Here is a 16,221-nt window from a genome sequence, read left to right as displayed (position 1 = left end):
CTCCGGAAGCGCAACGCGGCCGGCGACGGGGTTGCCAGGGAAACCGAACCGCTGGTTCCCGTTCGGTTGCTGCTGCTTAGAGGCGTTGCGTGTCGGGGGGCCCGGCTCCTTCCCGGGGGCGGCCTCGCTTCGTTGTAGACTGGGGGTGTTCAGTCAAGGGTCGTTCTCTGGCCGGGCCAAGGCCCGTGGAGAAGTGCGGGGCGGGAGGAAGGGAGCAGGTTTCCACGGGCTGGAGCTGGGGAGCGGAGGGGAGCGTTTGGTTCAGGGGCGTCTGCGGTTGTCTTTGGAAAACTAGATTTTAATATGCCCGGCACTCAGCTCCCAGAATTGGATGGGCCTCATGCTAGGACCCCGAAACCCAACAAGAGGGGGAGGGGGTCTGGCCCATGGCATCCTAAACACTCACTCAGAGTTCCCTCCAGGCCTTTACCCCAGGGGTTGCCTCTTGGCGTCGGAAGGCATCTAATGAAGATCCTGGGCTTCTCTCCCCAGATGGTTGATTCTGGGATGGGTTGAGGATGCAGGGGTTTCACAGCTGTGGAGTGCCCCAGATCCCCTTTTGCTCTGCATTAGAGGTAAAGACATCCCTGAATAGAGTTGGATCTACTTAGGTTTAGTAGCTAAAGTTACTTTTACCAGGTCATAATACAGAGTAGTAGAAGGTGCATGAGTTTTGCAGTTAGAAAGATCTGAGTCCAAATTCATTATGATATGATGATAAAGAACACTGACTATGGAATTGAACTGCTTACCTTTGTTCTGGGCTTCCCAAGTGGCTCAATGGTTAAAGAATCCTCCAGCAACACAGGAGATGCAGGGGATGTTGGTTTGATCCCTGGGTTGGGAAGAGTCTCTGGAGAAGGGAATGGCAACCCACTCCTGGTATTTTTGCCTGGGGAATCCCAAGGACAGAGGAGCCTTGTGGGCTACAGTCCATAGCGTTGCAAAGACTCAGACACTGCAAAAAGTCAGACACAACTGAAGCGACTGAGTATGCACACATGAACCTTTATTCTACCACTTATTAGCTGTGACCCACATTTCTTTCTGTGATTCAGTTTCCCCATCTGTAGAATGGGGATAATAGTACCTAACTCATAGGGTTGCAGTGAGAATTAAGTGGGTTAACTTGTGTAAAGTAGTTAGACCCTTGGCAGTAGTAAACCTTCAAACTATGCTATCTGCCATTACTGTTATTAAATTTCAGCAGCCATGACTTACTAGCTTAATGACCTTGGGCAGTTTTCCCTCTAAAAAAAGAATAGTTTTCTTTCTTTTGCAAGTTAATTGTGAGAAATAAAATATGTAAAGCACATATTAGATCAACAAATGTTCATTTATCAGCCTTAAAATAATGTGACTTTCTGGCAACAAACTCCTAGGCCTTATTGAGGTATTTTACCTTGAGCCTTGAATGTCTCCTGCCTTTTAACCTTATTAGACTAAGTAATGCCAGTGGACACTATTAGGTATCATGGTTGATCAAAGGGACAGATAAAGAAAAATGAAATACAGGAAGAAGAGATAAAGGGAGTCTATATGACCTAGGTTAATACTTGAGTCAGCAACTGTTCTTTGGGTTTTGTCAACTAGCCTTCATATAGTTCAAAAATGTCCTATATGGGCCAGAGGGACCAAGAGGTAGGTTTTTGGTGCATTTATGTTAGTTCTGAACAAATTCAAACACTGCTTTTCTATAGTTTTTGAATAGTTTGTATGCAGTTGGTTCTATTCTCTGCTTTCTAGGTTGCAATGATGGACAGGAGCTACAGTGCATTTTATTAGCTTTGGTTCTTTTCTTTAGTGGTGTCTTTAGTCCTTTCCTCTCTCATTTCAGTTGTAGCTATGTCCCTGAAAAACCCTCTAGGGCTCTCTTTGATCCAGTGGCCATTCCTCTGTTTTCCCAGCTGCCCCTTGATTCCTCCTCATTGTCCCTTGTACAGAGTTTGATCGTTTTGATCACATGTGTCTTTTAGTAGCACCAGGAATGTTCCCACACACCAGCAACCAATCACTTTTCTTCTTGTCAGGAGAAGACATCCTTGGGAATTATCGCGAAAGGGAAGGATCTGGGGCTGGGCTTAGGCCAGTCCCCTAGCCTTGCCCTTCCCTCGGTTGATGTTCTGGACAAGATGTACATATCTGGCCAGATTGGAGTTTTCATCTCAGCTCTCAGCATCATCGTCATGTTGAGCTGCCTCTTCATCCTGAAGACAACAGTGGCTCTTGGGTCCGTGCCATCCAGGGTGACTGTAGGAGAGCACAGTGAGTTACCCTTTGGGACCCCTGACTAAGAGTAACTGAAAATGACTAGAGGAGAAATCATCTCTTGCCTCCCCCCAGAGTGATTGTCCTCATTTGGGGAAATGATGGTCTCTGTAGGACAGAACTGGATGGATTGATTCTGGGAGCAGCCAGGATAGGTCTTCCTGGCTTTCTCTGTCCTCTCTGGACAAGGAGATAGCACTTCCAGTCTGGCTTACTAGAGGTTCTGGCTTTGCCCAATCTTTCTCTCTCTCTGCAGAATGGCTGGTCCTTGAATGGTGCTGGGTGCATGTTAGTGGATGGTGGGGGAGTGGGAGGAGGGGAAAGCAGCTGCAGAAATATTTTAGATAAGAATTTGGGAGAGGCTAAAAGTCCCTGAAGTGCATTTGGCTTCCATTCCCCATTTCTTGAGACCTTATCAGTTACCCCCAATCTCAGGTGATACCTTTTGCAGTGAAAGAAGGAAAATATCCTCCCGATGAGAACCTGTGCCAAGAGCCATGCTGGGGGATGAATCCTGTCTGGCTGGGCAGATGCGCCACAGTGCATGCTGTGGTTGGCTCTTCTGAGGAGGCATCCCTAAGGATGTCTCGAGAGGCAAAATCCATGTCTCCTTTCCGATCTTGCCTCTGGGCTACATAGACCCAGCCAGCTCCCTGTCTTCAAGGTTGGCTCTTGGAATCTAGCTCACCTAGAGCACCTCTTCTCACCCTCCCTTTTTTTTTTGGTGGGGGAGGTGTCTCTTCTCCTTTAATCACTAGAATCCCCAGTTCTTTGCTTTCTGTCAGGAAAGAATAGACCATTGATTATCTGCGCTTCTTTTACTTTGAACTCAGGGTTCTTGTGAAGGCTGACCTGCCAGCCAAACCTCCCTATGTAGCAGGCCCCTTCCCTGTACCCAGTGGGATCGTCTGCACCTGGCTTTGTCAGCTCCCTTGGGCAACGTGCCCATAAAAGAGAATAGAGGGTTGTACTCCTTGCCAGGACTCTTGAGGCCCCGTCTGGAACCAGGGCTGGGAGTCTGTCTCCCACGGGTTGCTCTCTGGTGGCTTGTTGGGCCTGGTACAGTCTTCCCCATGTTTGAAGGTGATGACTGAATTGTTGGGGCTGAGGGTAAGGCTGGCAGCCCAGCAGGGCACCTCTGTGAGCTGCTCTGGGCCCTGGCCAGCCCAGTTGGGGCTGCTTCTTTCCTGGGAGCTCAGCAGGTTAGAACAGTGATCTCTCTGCAGATCTCCCAGAGCCCACTGGCTGCGTGGGCTTCCTCATCTGGTGGGAAGTGATATTGGCTACGGGGTTATTAGTTAGCTGCTTTTCTGCAGTTCCATTCCTGGAACAGGGCTGGCCCACTCACCCAATGGGACTCGTTGCTACACCCAATGACCGGCACTGGGAACTCTTCTTTCTGGGCTGTGAACAACTTCTGCTTTCATTAAGCCCTGATTCACCAGAGACTTCCTGTGCTGTCTGTTTGGTAAGGTAGAGGCACATCAGGGAACTCTTCTTTCTGGGCTGTGAACAACTTCTGCTTTCATTAAGCCCTGATTCACCAGAGACTTCCTGTGCTGTCTGTTTGGTAAGGTAGAGGCACATCAGGGTGCCTGAGGCCCCAGGCTGGACCCTGGACCTGCTTTCCTGAGGCAGTTAGGGTTTGAACATGGGTAAGAAGCCTGGCTCCTTTTGTGGCCTCTTTATAATTATCATCCTTGAAATGGAGGTAAGCATATTTATCTTTTATCAGGGCTTCCCTGATGGCTCAGCAGGTAAGAATCTGCCTGCAGTGCGGGTGACAGGAGACCTGGGTTTGATCCCTGGGTCAGGAAGATCCTTTGGAGGAGGAAATGGCAACCTACTGCAGTATTCTTGGAGAAACCCATGGACAGAGGACCCTGGTGGGCTATAGTCCAAAGAGTCACAAAGACTCGGAAATGACTGATTGACTAAACACATGCATGCAAGGGCATTTATCTCATAGAGTGATAAGGCAGTGTCCATTCTCACTGCTGTAACAGAATACCACAGACTGGGTGGCTTATAAACTACAGACATTTATTTCTCACAATTCTGGAAATGGGGACATCCACGATCAAGGTGCCAGAAGATCAAGTGTCTGGTGAGGGCCTGCTTCCAGGTTTGCAGACTGCTCTCTTTTTGCTGTGACCTCATGTGACAGAAAGCCAGTAAGGGCCACTAGCCCTTATGTGGGCTCCAGTCTCTTGACCTAATCACTTCCCAAAGACCCTACTTCCAAATACCCTTACTTTGGGTGTTTGGTTTCAACATAAGAATTTTCGGAGAGTATAAGTATTCATTCTATTCCATGTAGTTGAGAAGAAATGTATATAAGAAGCTTGTACAAAACCTGCCAAATAATGCCCAGCAGCTTATAGAGTTATGCCCAGCACCTTGCTATTCAGATTCCCTCCCACCTCTCTGACATCTGGCCTGTCTATTTCACTTGCTCGCTTATAAATGGATTCAATACACATTGAGTTGGTCCATACTACCTGGCATTTCGGCATCCAGGGGTGAGCAGGGCAGTCACAGTCCTTGGTCTTGTGGAGCTCAGCCCCTGATGTGAGACACAGGAAATGATCATAAGGGAACAATAATAAGCACCAGTCATGGTGAGTGCTACGAAAGGAAAGAAAAGCGAGGGAAAGAGGAGGTATCATTTTAAGTTGGAGAACGGGGGGAAGAAGAAGCTGGCTGTTGGGTGCAATGCTAGGAAGAGGCAACTGCCGGGGCAAAGCCTGTGGGGTGGGGCCAGACTTGCTCTTTTCAGGAGGTGAAAGGTCAGTGTGGTTGGAGACAAGGGATGGGGAAGGAGGGTGGTTCCAGTTCAGGTCTAGGCTTTTAGGGAATCTCCAGAGCCTCTGCCTAAGGCTTTATTGTAAGTGCAACGGGAGGCCTTTAAAGCAGGAGAGACCTGATTCGGTTTTCATTTTAAAAAGACCACTCTGCTGGTGTGTGAAGAATGGATGAGGAAAACATAGAAGGTGGCAGGCCAGTTGAGAGGCCACTGTGGCAGGCTGGCCAAGGGGATGACCGTGGCTCAGACCAGGGTGACGACAGTGCAGACCTGGAAAAGTGGCAGACTCGAAGTACTTTTTTTGGAAAAAAAATTTTTTTTTAATTGACTGTTTTTGGCTGTGCTGGGTGTTTGTTGCTGCGTATGGGCTTTCTCTAGCTGCGGGAAGACGGAGCCACCCTCTAGTTGTGGTGCTCAGGCTTCTCTCTTTGTGGAGCACAGGCTCAAGGCAAGCAGGTTTCAGTAGTTGCAGCACAGGGGCTCAGCAGTTGTGGCTCATGGGCTTAGTTGCCCCCGGGCCTGTGAGATCTTCCCGGACTAGGGACTGAACCAATGTCCACTGTATTGGCAGGCAGATTCTTAACCAGTGGACCACCAGGGAAGTCCTTGAAATACTTCTGAAGATGGAGCTGACAGGCCTGTTTAGCAGATGTGGGTGATGAGGAAGAGGAAGTGTCAAGAAGGATGCTGAGTGTCTGGCTGGAGCCTTTGGGTGATGGTTGTACTCTTTACTGAGAAGGGGACAACTTCGGGAGGAGAAGGTTTTGGAGCAAAGATTCAGATAACAGCCTTAATGTTGTCCCCTTCGGCTCCCTTAATGTTGTTCCAGAGGCTTCTCTGGTAGCTCAGACGGTAAAGAATCTGCTTGCAATGCGGGAGACCCAGGTTCAATGCGTAGGTTGGGAAGATCCCCTGGAAAAGGGGATGGCAACCCACTCCAGTATTCTTGCCTGGAGAACTCCATGGGCAGAGGAGCCTGGTGGACTATAGAATGTGGGGTCGCCAAGAGTTGGACACGACTGAGCGAATCTCGGTCTGTCTCTCTTGGGCCCCTTATGGCCCCCCTCCCGATCCCCCGTGAGCCTCTGTTTTGCTTACTAGGACATATGCATTACGTCCTTTTGTACGGATCGAGGGCTTGGGCTCCATGTGTGTTTGGGCCCCCCTTTTCTGAAACCTCCACGCTGTTTGTGCAGCTGAGAGGGTTAACACAGCAGGTCCAAGGTTAACATTCCCAGAAAGCACTGCTCACAAGATTGGCCTTGGCTGGCTTCTGGGAACTTGGATTTTTGAGAGAGTTCCTGCCACCCTAACTATTAAGAGTGGTATGGGCTAGGCAGAGAGTGCCGTGTGACCAGCCCCCAGGAAAAAATCTTGAGTCTCCAGTGGGTTCCCTGGTAGAACACCACTTCCCGTGTGTAGTCACAGTTTCATGCCAGAGGAATAAAGTCATCCTGTGCAACTCTCCTGGGAGGGCTCCTGGAAGCGTGCAGCTGGGTTCCTCTGGACTTCGCATCACGCGCCTCTTTCTGTTGATGGTTTTGCTTTGTATTTTTGTGCTGTTGTAAACCATGGCCATGTGTACACCTGTATGTTGAGTCCCAGTGAATCACCGAAACTAGGACTGGTCTCGGGGGCTCCAGGCACACACTAGTTTATCTGTAAGTTTTCCTAACCCCTAAAGCTGTCTACTACTGGGTCTTTTGGCAGAACTGAGCTGAGTCCTAGTGCTCATTGATTTGTTTTTAGGTGATCCTTGCAGAGTGTAGGGGATTGTAATGATGTGGGTTAAAGGGCACTGGACCTAGTATAAAAGCTGGGGGTTTGGGGCCCAGTTCTGGGACCATTGACTTCAGGCCAGTCTCTCCCCCTTCTAGATGTCTGTCTGTCTATTTACATGAGAAGAAAGGAGTAGATTTGAGGACTCAGGGCCCTTTTTGGCTTAAGAAGTTTTGACATGTCACTTTCCTGCCAGCAGCTGTCGTCTTTCCCTAGTGGAAGGTTGGAGCTGGGGCAGCAGTGCAGACTCAGTGAGTGTTTCTGGGCTTCAGCTTTCTATTCTGCCTTTCTGGTGACAGCTTGGGATCTTGGCATCGGGCGTATCCGGAGGCTAGATTGGCCATCCCTGTTCTGGCTGTCATTCGTATTTCTCACCCCGATTCCTGCTAAGATAACTAGGGTGACTAGAAACCGTGTGATAGGAGGAACTGAGCTCACCTAGCCTGGCAAAGCTGAGACGGTGAAAGGCAGAGGATGTCCACAGAGGTGACCCGAGCTGTGATCTTACCAGGTGTCTGGGGATAGGTGAAGGGCCAATGGAGAGAAACAGATTTCAGTTGAGTATTTAGAAAGACTTTCTTATCCTTAAGCCTCCCTAGCTTAAATGTAAGGATGGCTGGCTGTAGTCGGGCTTGGAGGTAGTAGTTCAGTTCAGTTCAGTTCAATCGCTCAGTCGTGTCCGACTCTTTGTGAACCCATGAACCACAGCATGCCAGGCCTCCCTGTCCATCACCAACTCCCGGAGTCTACCCTAACTCTTGTCCATTGAGTCAGTGATGCCATCCATCTCATCCCCTGTCCTTCCCTTCTCCTCCTGCCTTCAATCTTTCCCAACATCAGGGTCTTTTCAGATGAGTCAGCTCTTCACATCAGGTGGCCAAAATACTGGAGTTTCAGCTTCAACATCAGTCCTTCCAATGAACACTAAGGACTGATCTCCTTTAGGATGGACCAGTTGGATCTCCTTGCAGTCCAAGGGACTCTCAAGAGTCTTCTCCAACACCACAGTTCAAAAGCATCAATTCTTCAGCTTAAGGCTCCCTTAATTCCAGCTCTCCAAGCTGAGGATGGGGGAGTGTTTGGCAGGGATTCAGGCATCAGGGTGTTGGACTGGGTGGCCTGCTGGGCACTGGTCCAAGGGGGTATATTCTGAGCCTCAGGGCTTCAGCCTATCCTCCAAATGTCTCTTTGTTGCTTCTGATAGTTGATAAAACCCTAGGGAACTCAAGGAAGTCTGGTCTGGGAGACAGTAGCGCTTTGGTGTCTATGCCTGGCCCTGGGGACAAAAGCAGTGGTAGCCGGGTACTCCTGGCTTTGGTTACTTCAGAGTCCTGAGTGTGTGCTCAGTTGCCAAGTCGGGTACGACTCTTTGCGACCCCATGGACTGTAGCCTCCCAGGTTCCTCTGTCCGTGGGATTCTCCAGGCAAGAATACTGGAGTGGGTTGCCATCTCCTCCTCTAGAGATCTTTCCGGCCCAGGGATCGAACCCACATCTCCTGTGTCTCCTGCATTGGCAGGGTTCTTAACCGCTGAGCCACCTGGGAAGCTACCTCAGAGTCAGGCCCAGCAAAATGGTGATATCTGGGACGTTTGAGACTCTAGGCCTCCACTCTCTAGGGTACAAGGTATCATTTTGTGAGAAACTTATGTTGCTGGGTGATTTTTCTCTATCAGGGAGATTGTTTTTATGCTCAGCCCTGGGGATAAAAGACTCTGTTCCTTATTAGAGGGATTTTAGTGCCTGGAAAATCCCATGGACGGAAGAGCCTGGTAGGCTGCCGTCCATGGGGTCACGGAGAGTCGGACACGACTGAGCAACTTCACTTTCACTTTTCACTTTCACGCATTGGAGAAGGAAATGGCAACCCACTCCAGTGTTCCTGCCTGGAGAATCCCAGGGACGGGGGAGCCTGGTGGGCTGCCGTCTATGGGGTCACACAGAGTTGGACACAACTGAAGCGATTTAGCAGCAGCAGCAGCAGCAGCAGCAGCAGCAGCAGTGTTTGTCAAACAGGTGGGGAGGTGTGGGGAGAGACGTGGTGATGAACAGTGATCATATTTTCTGAATAAAAAAATCAATACACATAGTTGTAATGCGGACTGACAATGGCATGAAATAGGGGCTATTTAGAAAATCTAAGGATGCCAGGTTATTATACCTAGGATTGTTTAGCTGTACGAGGTTTCCCAGGTGGCTCAGTGGCAAAGAATCCGCCTGCCAATGCAGGAGTCGCAGGAGACTGAAGTTCGATCTCTGGGTGGGGAAAATCCCCTGGAGGAGGAAATGGCAACCCACTCCAGTATTCTTGCCTGGAGAATCTCATGGACAGAGAAGCCTGCAGGGCTGCAGTCCATAGGGTTGCAAAGAGTCGGACACAACCGAGCGACTGAGCACGTGCACATGTTTAGCTGCACACATTCTCTTGGAGTCCAGCATGTTCTTTTTCCATCATATCAGGCTTCCCGGAGCCAGCTGTGTCCAGTCGTATGTGTATGTTCTTTCTCAGAGGAACTGGGCCAGTCCTGTCTTGGTTTTCTATAAAGCCTTGCATGGCCTGTATTTCCCCTCCAGTTAAAAAACTTAAACTCCGAGAAGTGAGTCATGGTGAGTGGGTGTGGTTGGATGTGACTTCTTGGGTGTGCCTGCTCTGTGGACCTGGCCCGTTGCCCACCTGTCTTAGGGATGGTGTAGTAGAAAGAGTGCTTCACTACAGACCAAGAGGCTGAGTTTCGTCCTGCTTTGGTGCTGACTCAGTCTGCCGTTCTGGGCCAACCCCTTCTCTTCTCTGAGTTTCATTGTCTATCTAGGGGCTGGAAAGGGCACGTCAAGAATGTGTCCCCTGGAGGAGGGCATGGCAACCCACTCCAGTATTCTTGCCTAGAGAATCCCATGGACAGAGGAGCCTGGCGGGCTACAGTCCATAGGGTCCCAAAGAGTCAGACACGACTGAAGCAACTGAGCATGCATGCATGCACGCACTCTGCTTGCATCATACTTGCTGGTGTCTTGTCTGTCAAAGCAAGTCACCCAGTCAAGCCCAGAGACATAGGAAGGGGGCTACCCGTGGGCCTGAGTTCAGCAGCCACCGGTCCGGATGTCAGCCACAGTAAGGAAGGACGGAGGACGAATGTGGGGGTGGCAGCTAGTGTGTTTGTCACAATGTGTTAGACCTCAACCGTGCTTTTCAAACTGAATCTGAATATCAGCTTTGTATTTTGTGGCCAGCATTAAAAAGAAGAAGAAATAGAATAAGAAGTATCAGCATTGAATATATGTGAATGCACATAAATATATACACTTTAAGCATAAATATATATGAAATACACACAGGACACAATGGAAACTGTGTCATTTTCCATTACATTTTGTTTGTACATTTTGTACTGGAGTCCCTGGGCTGGGGTACCTCTGAGCCCCAGTGTTCTGATTCTGTGGCAGAGTTTGGCGGTGAATGTCCGGCCGACCCCCTTCCGTGTGAAGAGCTGTGTGACGGGGACACATCCTGTCCCCAGGGACATAAGTGCTGCAGTACCGGCTGTGGCCATGCCTGCTTTGGAGACATTAAGGGAGGTATGTCAGCTCTTTGGGGAAGACATCCTTGGGTGCTCCTGGGCTCCCAGAGCTGGTTAGGAGGGGAGCTATCTGTGGTCTTCTCTTTCTCTTTGAGGGAGGAGGTCAGAATCCTTATCCTTCCATTCCTCATATCCTGCCCCCCTCCAAGCCAACCCTCCTCCTAGGATCAAGGGGCCCATGTTGGCACTGAAAGAACTAGAGGAAGGCCATGGCAGGGGGTGGGGAGTAGGAAGCCCAAGCACCAGCGGAGAGGGTGGTGGTGTGGGAGCCTTGCTTCTGCACCCCACCCAGGTCCACCCCAAACGCACAGCGATATCAAGTCCTGAAGTGAAAAAAGAAAAAAGTGAGTTTCTGTTGCTCAGTCGTATTTGACTCTGCGACCCCATGGACTGTAGCCCGCCAGGCTCCTCCATCCGTGAAATTCTCCAGGCAAGAGTGCTGGAGTGGGTAGCCATTCCCTTCTCCAGGGGAGCTTTCTCAACCCAGGGATCGAACCCAGGTCTCCTGCATTGCAGGCAGATTCTTTACCATCTGAGCCACCAGGGAGCTACCTCTAGGGAACTCCTTGTGAGACACTATTCGGAAATCATTAATGCAGATGCTCTCTTGGGGCCCTGCAGGGGCTCAGATCCTCTGGCTTCAAGGTGTCCCAGCCAGATGTTTGATTAAGCTCTAGTCAGAATCAGGGATGGATTCATCTGAGCCTCTATGTCTAAGTCCCTGATGGGATCCCACCTGGAGTCACTGGAACCACCGTCCTGTCTCCATACCTTTGCCTGTTTATCTCCCAGGGCGGGGCGGTGACTGTCCCAAAGTCTTAGTGGGCCTGTGCATTGTCAACTGCATGGTGGATGAGAACTGCCAAGCTGGGGAAAAGTGCTGCAAGTCAGGCTGTGGCCGCTTCTGTGTCCCACCCAGTCCCATCACCCCAGCGGGCCCCGAACCCCACCTGGACCATTAGGTCTGACTCTGAATTAGGTGAGTACAGTCCATCGTTATCAATAACAACGGTCTTCACTGCTACGTACAAAACACCGACTTAGATGCTGGGTGGGAACTCCAGAAGGGCAAGGCAGGTTTTGAATCTAGTTAGATTCTATTTCACAGGTCAGGACCCTTGTATAGGCCATATGGGCATACAGGTGATCAGAGTACGTGTGGTTCCTTGGGAAGGTCCTTCTCCTAGAAGTAGGATTTGATCTGGGCCCTGAAGGCTAGGCGAGACATGACCCAGCGAGGAGAACACGGAGAACAAGCTGGACAGGTGGCCTGGTGACCAGAGACACAGAGGGTGGATTGTATGTGACACGTTTGGGAAACTGGGGTGGGGGTGGTGAGAGAGGGGCTAAGGGACGAGACAGGCTGTTTTTACAACAGGAAACATAAGGTTGGTCACTGCATGATAAAGAGTCTTCAGTGCCAGTTTAGCCTGGATTGTCTGAAAAGCAGGTGTCCATGTAAGGCCTGTGAGAGCAGTCTTTGCCGAACTTCTCCGATGTAGGAGGGGAAACAGACACGCCGAGAAGCTGGAGCCAGGAGGGCGCGATTATGACCTGCTGTTTCTTCTTCTTGCAGAGGCCCCAGTGCCCTCGTCAGCCTGATGCATCCTGGGCATCGAGGGGGCTTGTCCTGGCAGCCAGGAGAGGCTGTTGTCCTGGGGCTTGTGACACCCCCGGGCACTGTTGTTGCCCTCGCCGCTGTTTCTGTTCCGACTGCTGCCTTGACCGTGGGAAACCCAGCCCTGGGCCCGGGCAGTGGGGGTGCGGTGCTTGTTTTCCCCAATAAAGGCCGGTGCTGACCCTCTTGTCTGTGCTGTTTGAGGGCTAAGATGAGGGAAGAGAGCAGAGGGGTCTGAGCGTGCCTGTGGGATTCTGGGATTGACTTCTTTAGGAGGGATAAGCGATCTATTCTGAGAACACCAAAAAATGGGTGCTGGTTGGGTGCAGCCAAGGGGGAGATGTTCAGTTCAGTTCAGTCGCTCAGTCGTGTCCGACTCTTTGCGACCCCATGAACTGCAGCACGCCAGGCCTCCCTCTCCATCACCAACTCCCAGAGTCCACCCAAACCCATGTCCATTGAGTCAGTGATGACATCCAGCCATCTCATCCTCTGTCGTCCCCTTCTCCTCCTGCCCTCAATCTTTCCCAGCATAAGGATCTTTTCAAATGAGTCAGCTCTTTGCATGAGGTGGCCAAAGTATTGGAGTTTCAGCTTCAACATCAGTCCTTCCAGTGAACACCCAGGACTGATCTCCTTTAGGATGGACTGGTTGGATCTCCTTGCAGTCCAAGGGACTCTCAAGAGTCTTCTCCAACACCACAGTTCAAAAGCATCAGTTTTTCTGCGCTCAGCTTTCTTTATAGTCCAACTCTCACATCCATACATGACCACTGGAAAAACCATAGCCTTGACTAGATGGACCTTTGGGTGGCTGCCAAACCCAGGGTGATTTGCCATAGACATGTGTCTCAGCTCCAGGAGGGGGACAGTCAGGCCTCTTTTTGCACTTGCTGACTTCTTTGGTTGGGGAATGAGGGTTGGGGTGGAACTGGGGTGAATGGCTAGTTTTCTGAGTCGCTTGGATGATCCCACCATGATCCACCTTCCTTGGGGGCCAGCCCTTGGCTTCAAGATAGGTGTTTTGTCCCCTCCAGGAAATTTTGCTATAGGGCAGAATGTCTTTAGGCTCTTTGGACCAAGATAATTAAAAAAAATTATATATACATTTTTATGGATCAGATTCTATATCTTGGAGATCTTTATGCCATCACATGCATTCTTCTAATAGAGCTCCATAAAAATAACAGGTTCCCTGGTGGCTCAGATGGTAAAGAATCTGGCCACAGTACATGGAGACCCAGGTTCGATCCCTGGGTCAGGAAGATCTCCAGGAGAAAGGAATGGCTACCCATTCTAGTATTCTTGCCTGGAGAATTCCATGGGCAGAGGAGCCTGGCTAGCTACAGGCCATGGGGTCACAAAGAGTTGGACACGACTGAGCGACTCACACACACACATCAAAATAATGAACCAATTATCTCTTGTTGGACATTCTTCAGGTTCTTTGGACCAAGATAATTTTAAAAAAATTCTATTTTTTATGGATCAGAGTCTATATCTTGGAGATCTTTTATGCCATCACATACATTCTTTTAATAGAGCTCCATAAAAATAACTAACCAGTTATTCCTTGTTGGACGTTAATATCTTTGCACAGAGAATTCCCTGGTAGTTCAGTAGTTAGGGCTCCATGCTTCCACTTAAGGGGGCACGGGTTAGATCCCTGGTTGGGAAACAAAGATCCTGCATGTGGCTCAGTGTGGTCAAAAAAAAAAAGAGGATCTTAAAATACTATAGGATGGTTTTCTGCCAGGTGGGGAGCAGGACTGGAGAGGGAGGTGTGAGCTCCAAGTGCAGCTTGGGCTGAGCACTGGGAGAGGAGTCCTTCCAGACCTCCCATCCTTTTCATCTGGGCCAGCCCATCCTGTCTGCCTGGAATTGGGGGTGGGGGGGGTGGGGGGTGGGGAGGCAGAGGCAGACAGGAGGGGGAGAGAGGAGGGGGAAAGGGCTGAAGGGCTGAATTTGAACTGGGATTGTGTTGGGACTCAACCATTGGCAGTCAACAGCTGAGACCAAATTTCATTTTTGAAATTGAGGCCAAATTTCACATCTTGCACTCCACCTGCCCGTCCCCGCCCCCAAGACATTTCTAGGCAGCTTTTCCTATTGTTGGAAGAAGTAAAAACTAAAATTGGTCCATTTTCAAGGACAACTAAACTAGCCTAGAGTGACAACCTGCTAATGTGTAATAGCCCTCAGGATACTTGTGGGAAAATCCAGGCAAAGGGAGAATAATAAATCCAGGTGACTTCCTAGGGAAGATTGTTAACCCCGTAGAACTCAGCCAAGGAGGAACTGGGGGAGGGACTTGCGTGCGGAGAGAATAAAAGCCCCATTATGATGACCCCGGTGTGCCTGCCCACCAGACGCCCGATCTTGCACTTCCCGACGCCCCTCGTGTCTCCAAGTCCGTTCCTTGGGTTTGGGCGGGTGGGCTTTTTTTCCCACATTGTAAAACCAAAGAAGCCATCAGAACCTTTCCTTTCTGAGAGTTGAAGGCCTCTGTGGACCCTGGTGCCACTCCCTAACCTTGTATCCTGAAATTAGCTTCTGATCAGGTAGAAAAGCCACACACCTCCCACTCCCTAACCCTCAAGCTCCCACCTGGGTCACCTTGAGAGCGTGCTAGGTGAAATCTGAAACCAACCCCTCATGGCGGGCACTCAGGCACTCGGGCACTCGGAGGGAGAGAAAAGAAAGAGCCGACCACTTGGGTTGGTAGGCGGGAGTTCTAACATGTAAGGGAATTTACATGTTTGTCTGGGGCGGCCCCAAGGCCAGCAGATCTCTGCACCCGCATTCAGAAACGGAAAAGGTTTATCGGGAGGTCTTAGCCGGGTTCAGCCACATATACCGTGCAGATGCACCTAATAGCATCCCTCTCTGAAGGCTGCATCCTTAGAACTCCCTCTGTGGGAGCCGTGGGCACCTGGTCCATCCCAAAGACAGGGGAGGGCTGGCGGGGCCTCCGATTGCCTGGGTTCAACTCACGTGTCAATCGATGACCTCCCCTAACAACTCCTCCAGCTGAGCAGGATTTCCTGAGGCTCTGACACTTGCCAGTCCTCAAGCGTGGGTCAACCAAGACCCGTTCTTTGACCAGACCCAGTGCGTCTTGTGAGTCTTCCTTCTCCATCCATTTCCTGACCATCAGGTGTTAGAAATCCGTGGCTCCACAGGTGACCAGAGCGCACCGTGGACCTCTGCATCTTCTCTTTGTCCTCCTTCTGGGGTTCACTGCTGTCCTGTGAGGCACAATGTCTTTGGTGAGTGGAGTACATGGGATGAGAGGGGCAAGGGGCTCTTCTGACCAGCGGATCAGCGCAGAGGACAGCCTCATCTAGATTCACCAGCATCAGCGAAGAATGAAGAAGCCCGCCCCCCCGCCCCCCCGCCCCCCCGCCATAGGAGTTAACAGGTAACACTTTGAGTGCTGACTTCATCCCATTCAGGTATGAGCTAAGAACTTTCCATACACCATCTCATTGATTCTTCACAGTGGCCTGAAAAGTCCTGTGTTTTTCAGATGAGGAAACAGGAGTCAGAAAGTTTATTTTTTAATCTTTTTAAAATTTGTTTTATTGATTTACAGTGTGTTAGTTTCTATTGTACAGCAAAATGACTCAGGTATACATATGTATACTTTCTTTTTCAAACTCTTTTTCATTATGTTTTATCACAGGATATTGAATATAGTTCCCTGTGCTCTACAGTAGGACCTTGCTGTTTATCCATTCTCTACATAATAGTTTGCATCTGCTAGCCCCAAACTTCCAATCCATCCCTCCTCCATCCTTTTCCCCCTTGGCAACCACACATTTGTTCTCTATGTCTGTGAGTCTGTTTGTGTTTCATAGATGTGTTCATTTGTGTCATTTTTTAGATTCCAAATATATGATATCATCTGGTATTTGTTATTCTCTTCCTGGAGGCTCAGAAAGTTTAGATAACTTGCCCAGAGTTCAAACCTTGGTCTGTTTGACCTCAAAATTCTTCTAATTTTGATATTCTGATTTCTCTCATTAGAAACTAGAGAAAGGCTAGTGGCTTGGGATCCACCGTGATAGTCTGGGAAGTAAGAAAAAGAGGGACAGGCAAGGGTAACTCGGCATCATACTCTCCCTTTCATACTTCCTCATTTGTACTCTATCATCACATTCTTATGCACTGACC

The 16,221-nt window shown here is 49.8% G+C and overlaps 1 protein-coding gene across 3 annotated transcripts; it reads left to right on the top strand.

Annotated features, from left to right (window-relative positions):
- Positions 1–50: 50 nt before the first annotated feature.
- WFDC3 (WAP four-disulfide core domain 3) lies at positions 51–12,226 on the top strand. Of its 3 annotated transcripts, none has more exons than XM_081560994.1 (6): positions 51–159; positions 493–575; positions 2,031–2,265; positions 10,294–10,425; positions 11,220–11,406; positions 12,004–12,226. In XM_081560994.1, exons 2-5 carry the CDS (start codon positions 519–521, stop codon positions 11,387–11,389), a joined length of 594 nt encoding a protein of 197 aa, XP_081417120.1. In that variant the 5' UTR covers positions 51–159; positions 493–518; the 3' UTR covers positions 11,390–11,406; positions 12,004–12,226. The 3 variants fall into 3 exon arrangements, with proteins under 3 accessions (XP_081417120.1, XP_081417122.1, XP_081417123.1); XM_081560996.1 differs by having other exon boundaries at positions 51–181; XM_081560997.1 differs by having other exon boundaries at positions 51–267.
- Positions 12,227–16,221: the final 3,995 nt, after the last annotated feature.

This window comes from Giraffa tippelskirchi, chromosome 13, assembly GCF_054371585.1.
Source record: "Giraffa tippelskirchi isolate mGirTip1 chromosome 13, T2T-mGirTip1v1.2.pri, whole genome shotgun sequence".
Lineage (NCBI taxonomy): Eukaryota > Metazoa > Chordata > Mammalia > Artiodactyla > Giraffidae > Giraffa > Giraffa tippelskirchi.
The sequence above is the reverse complement of the archived record's forward strand: the minus strand, read 5'-3'. Positions and strand labels throughout refer to the sequence as shown.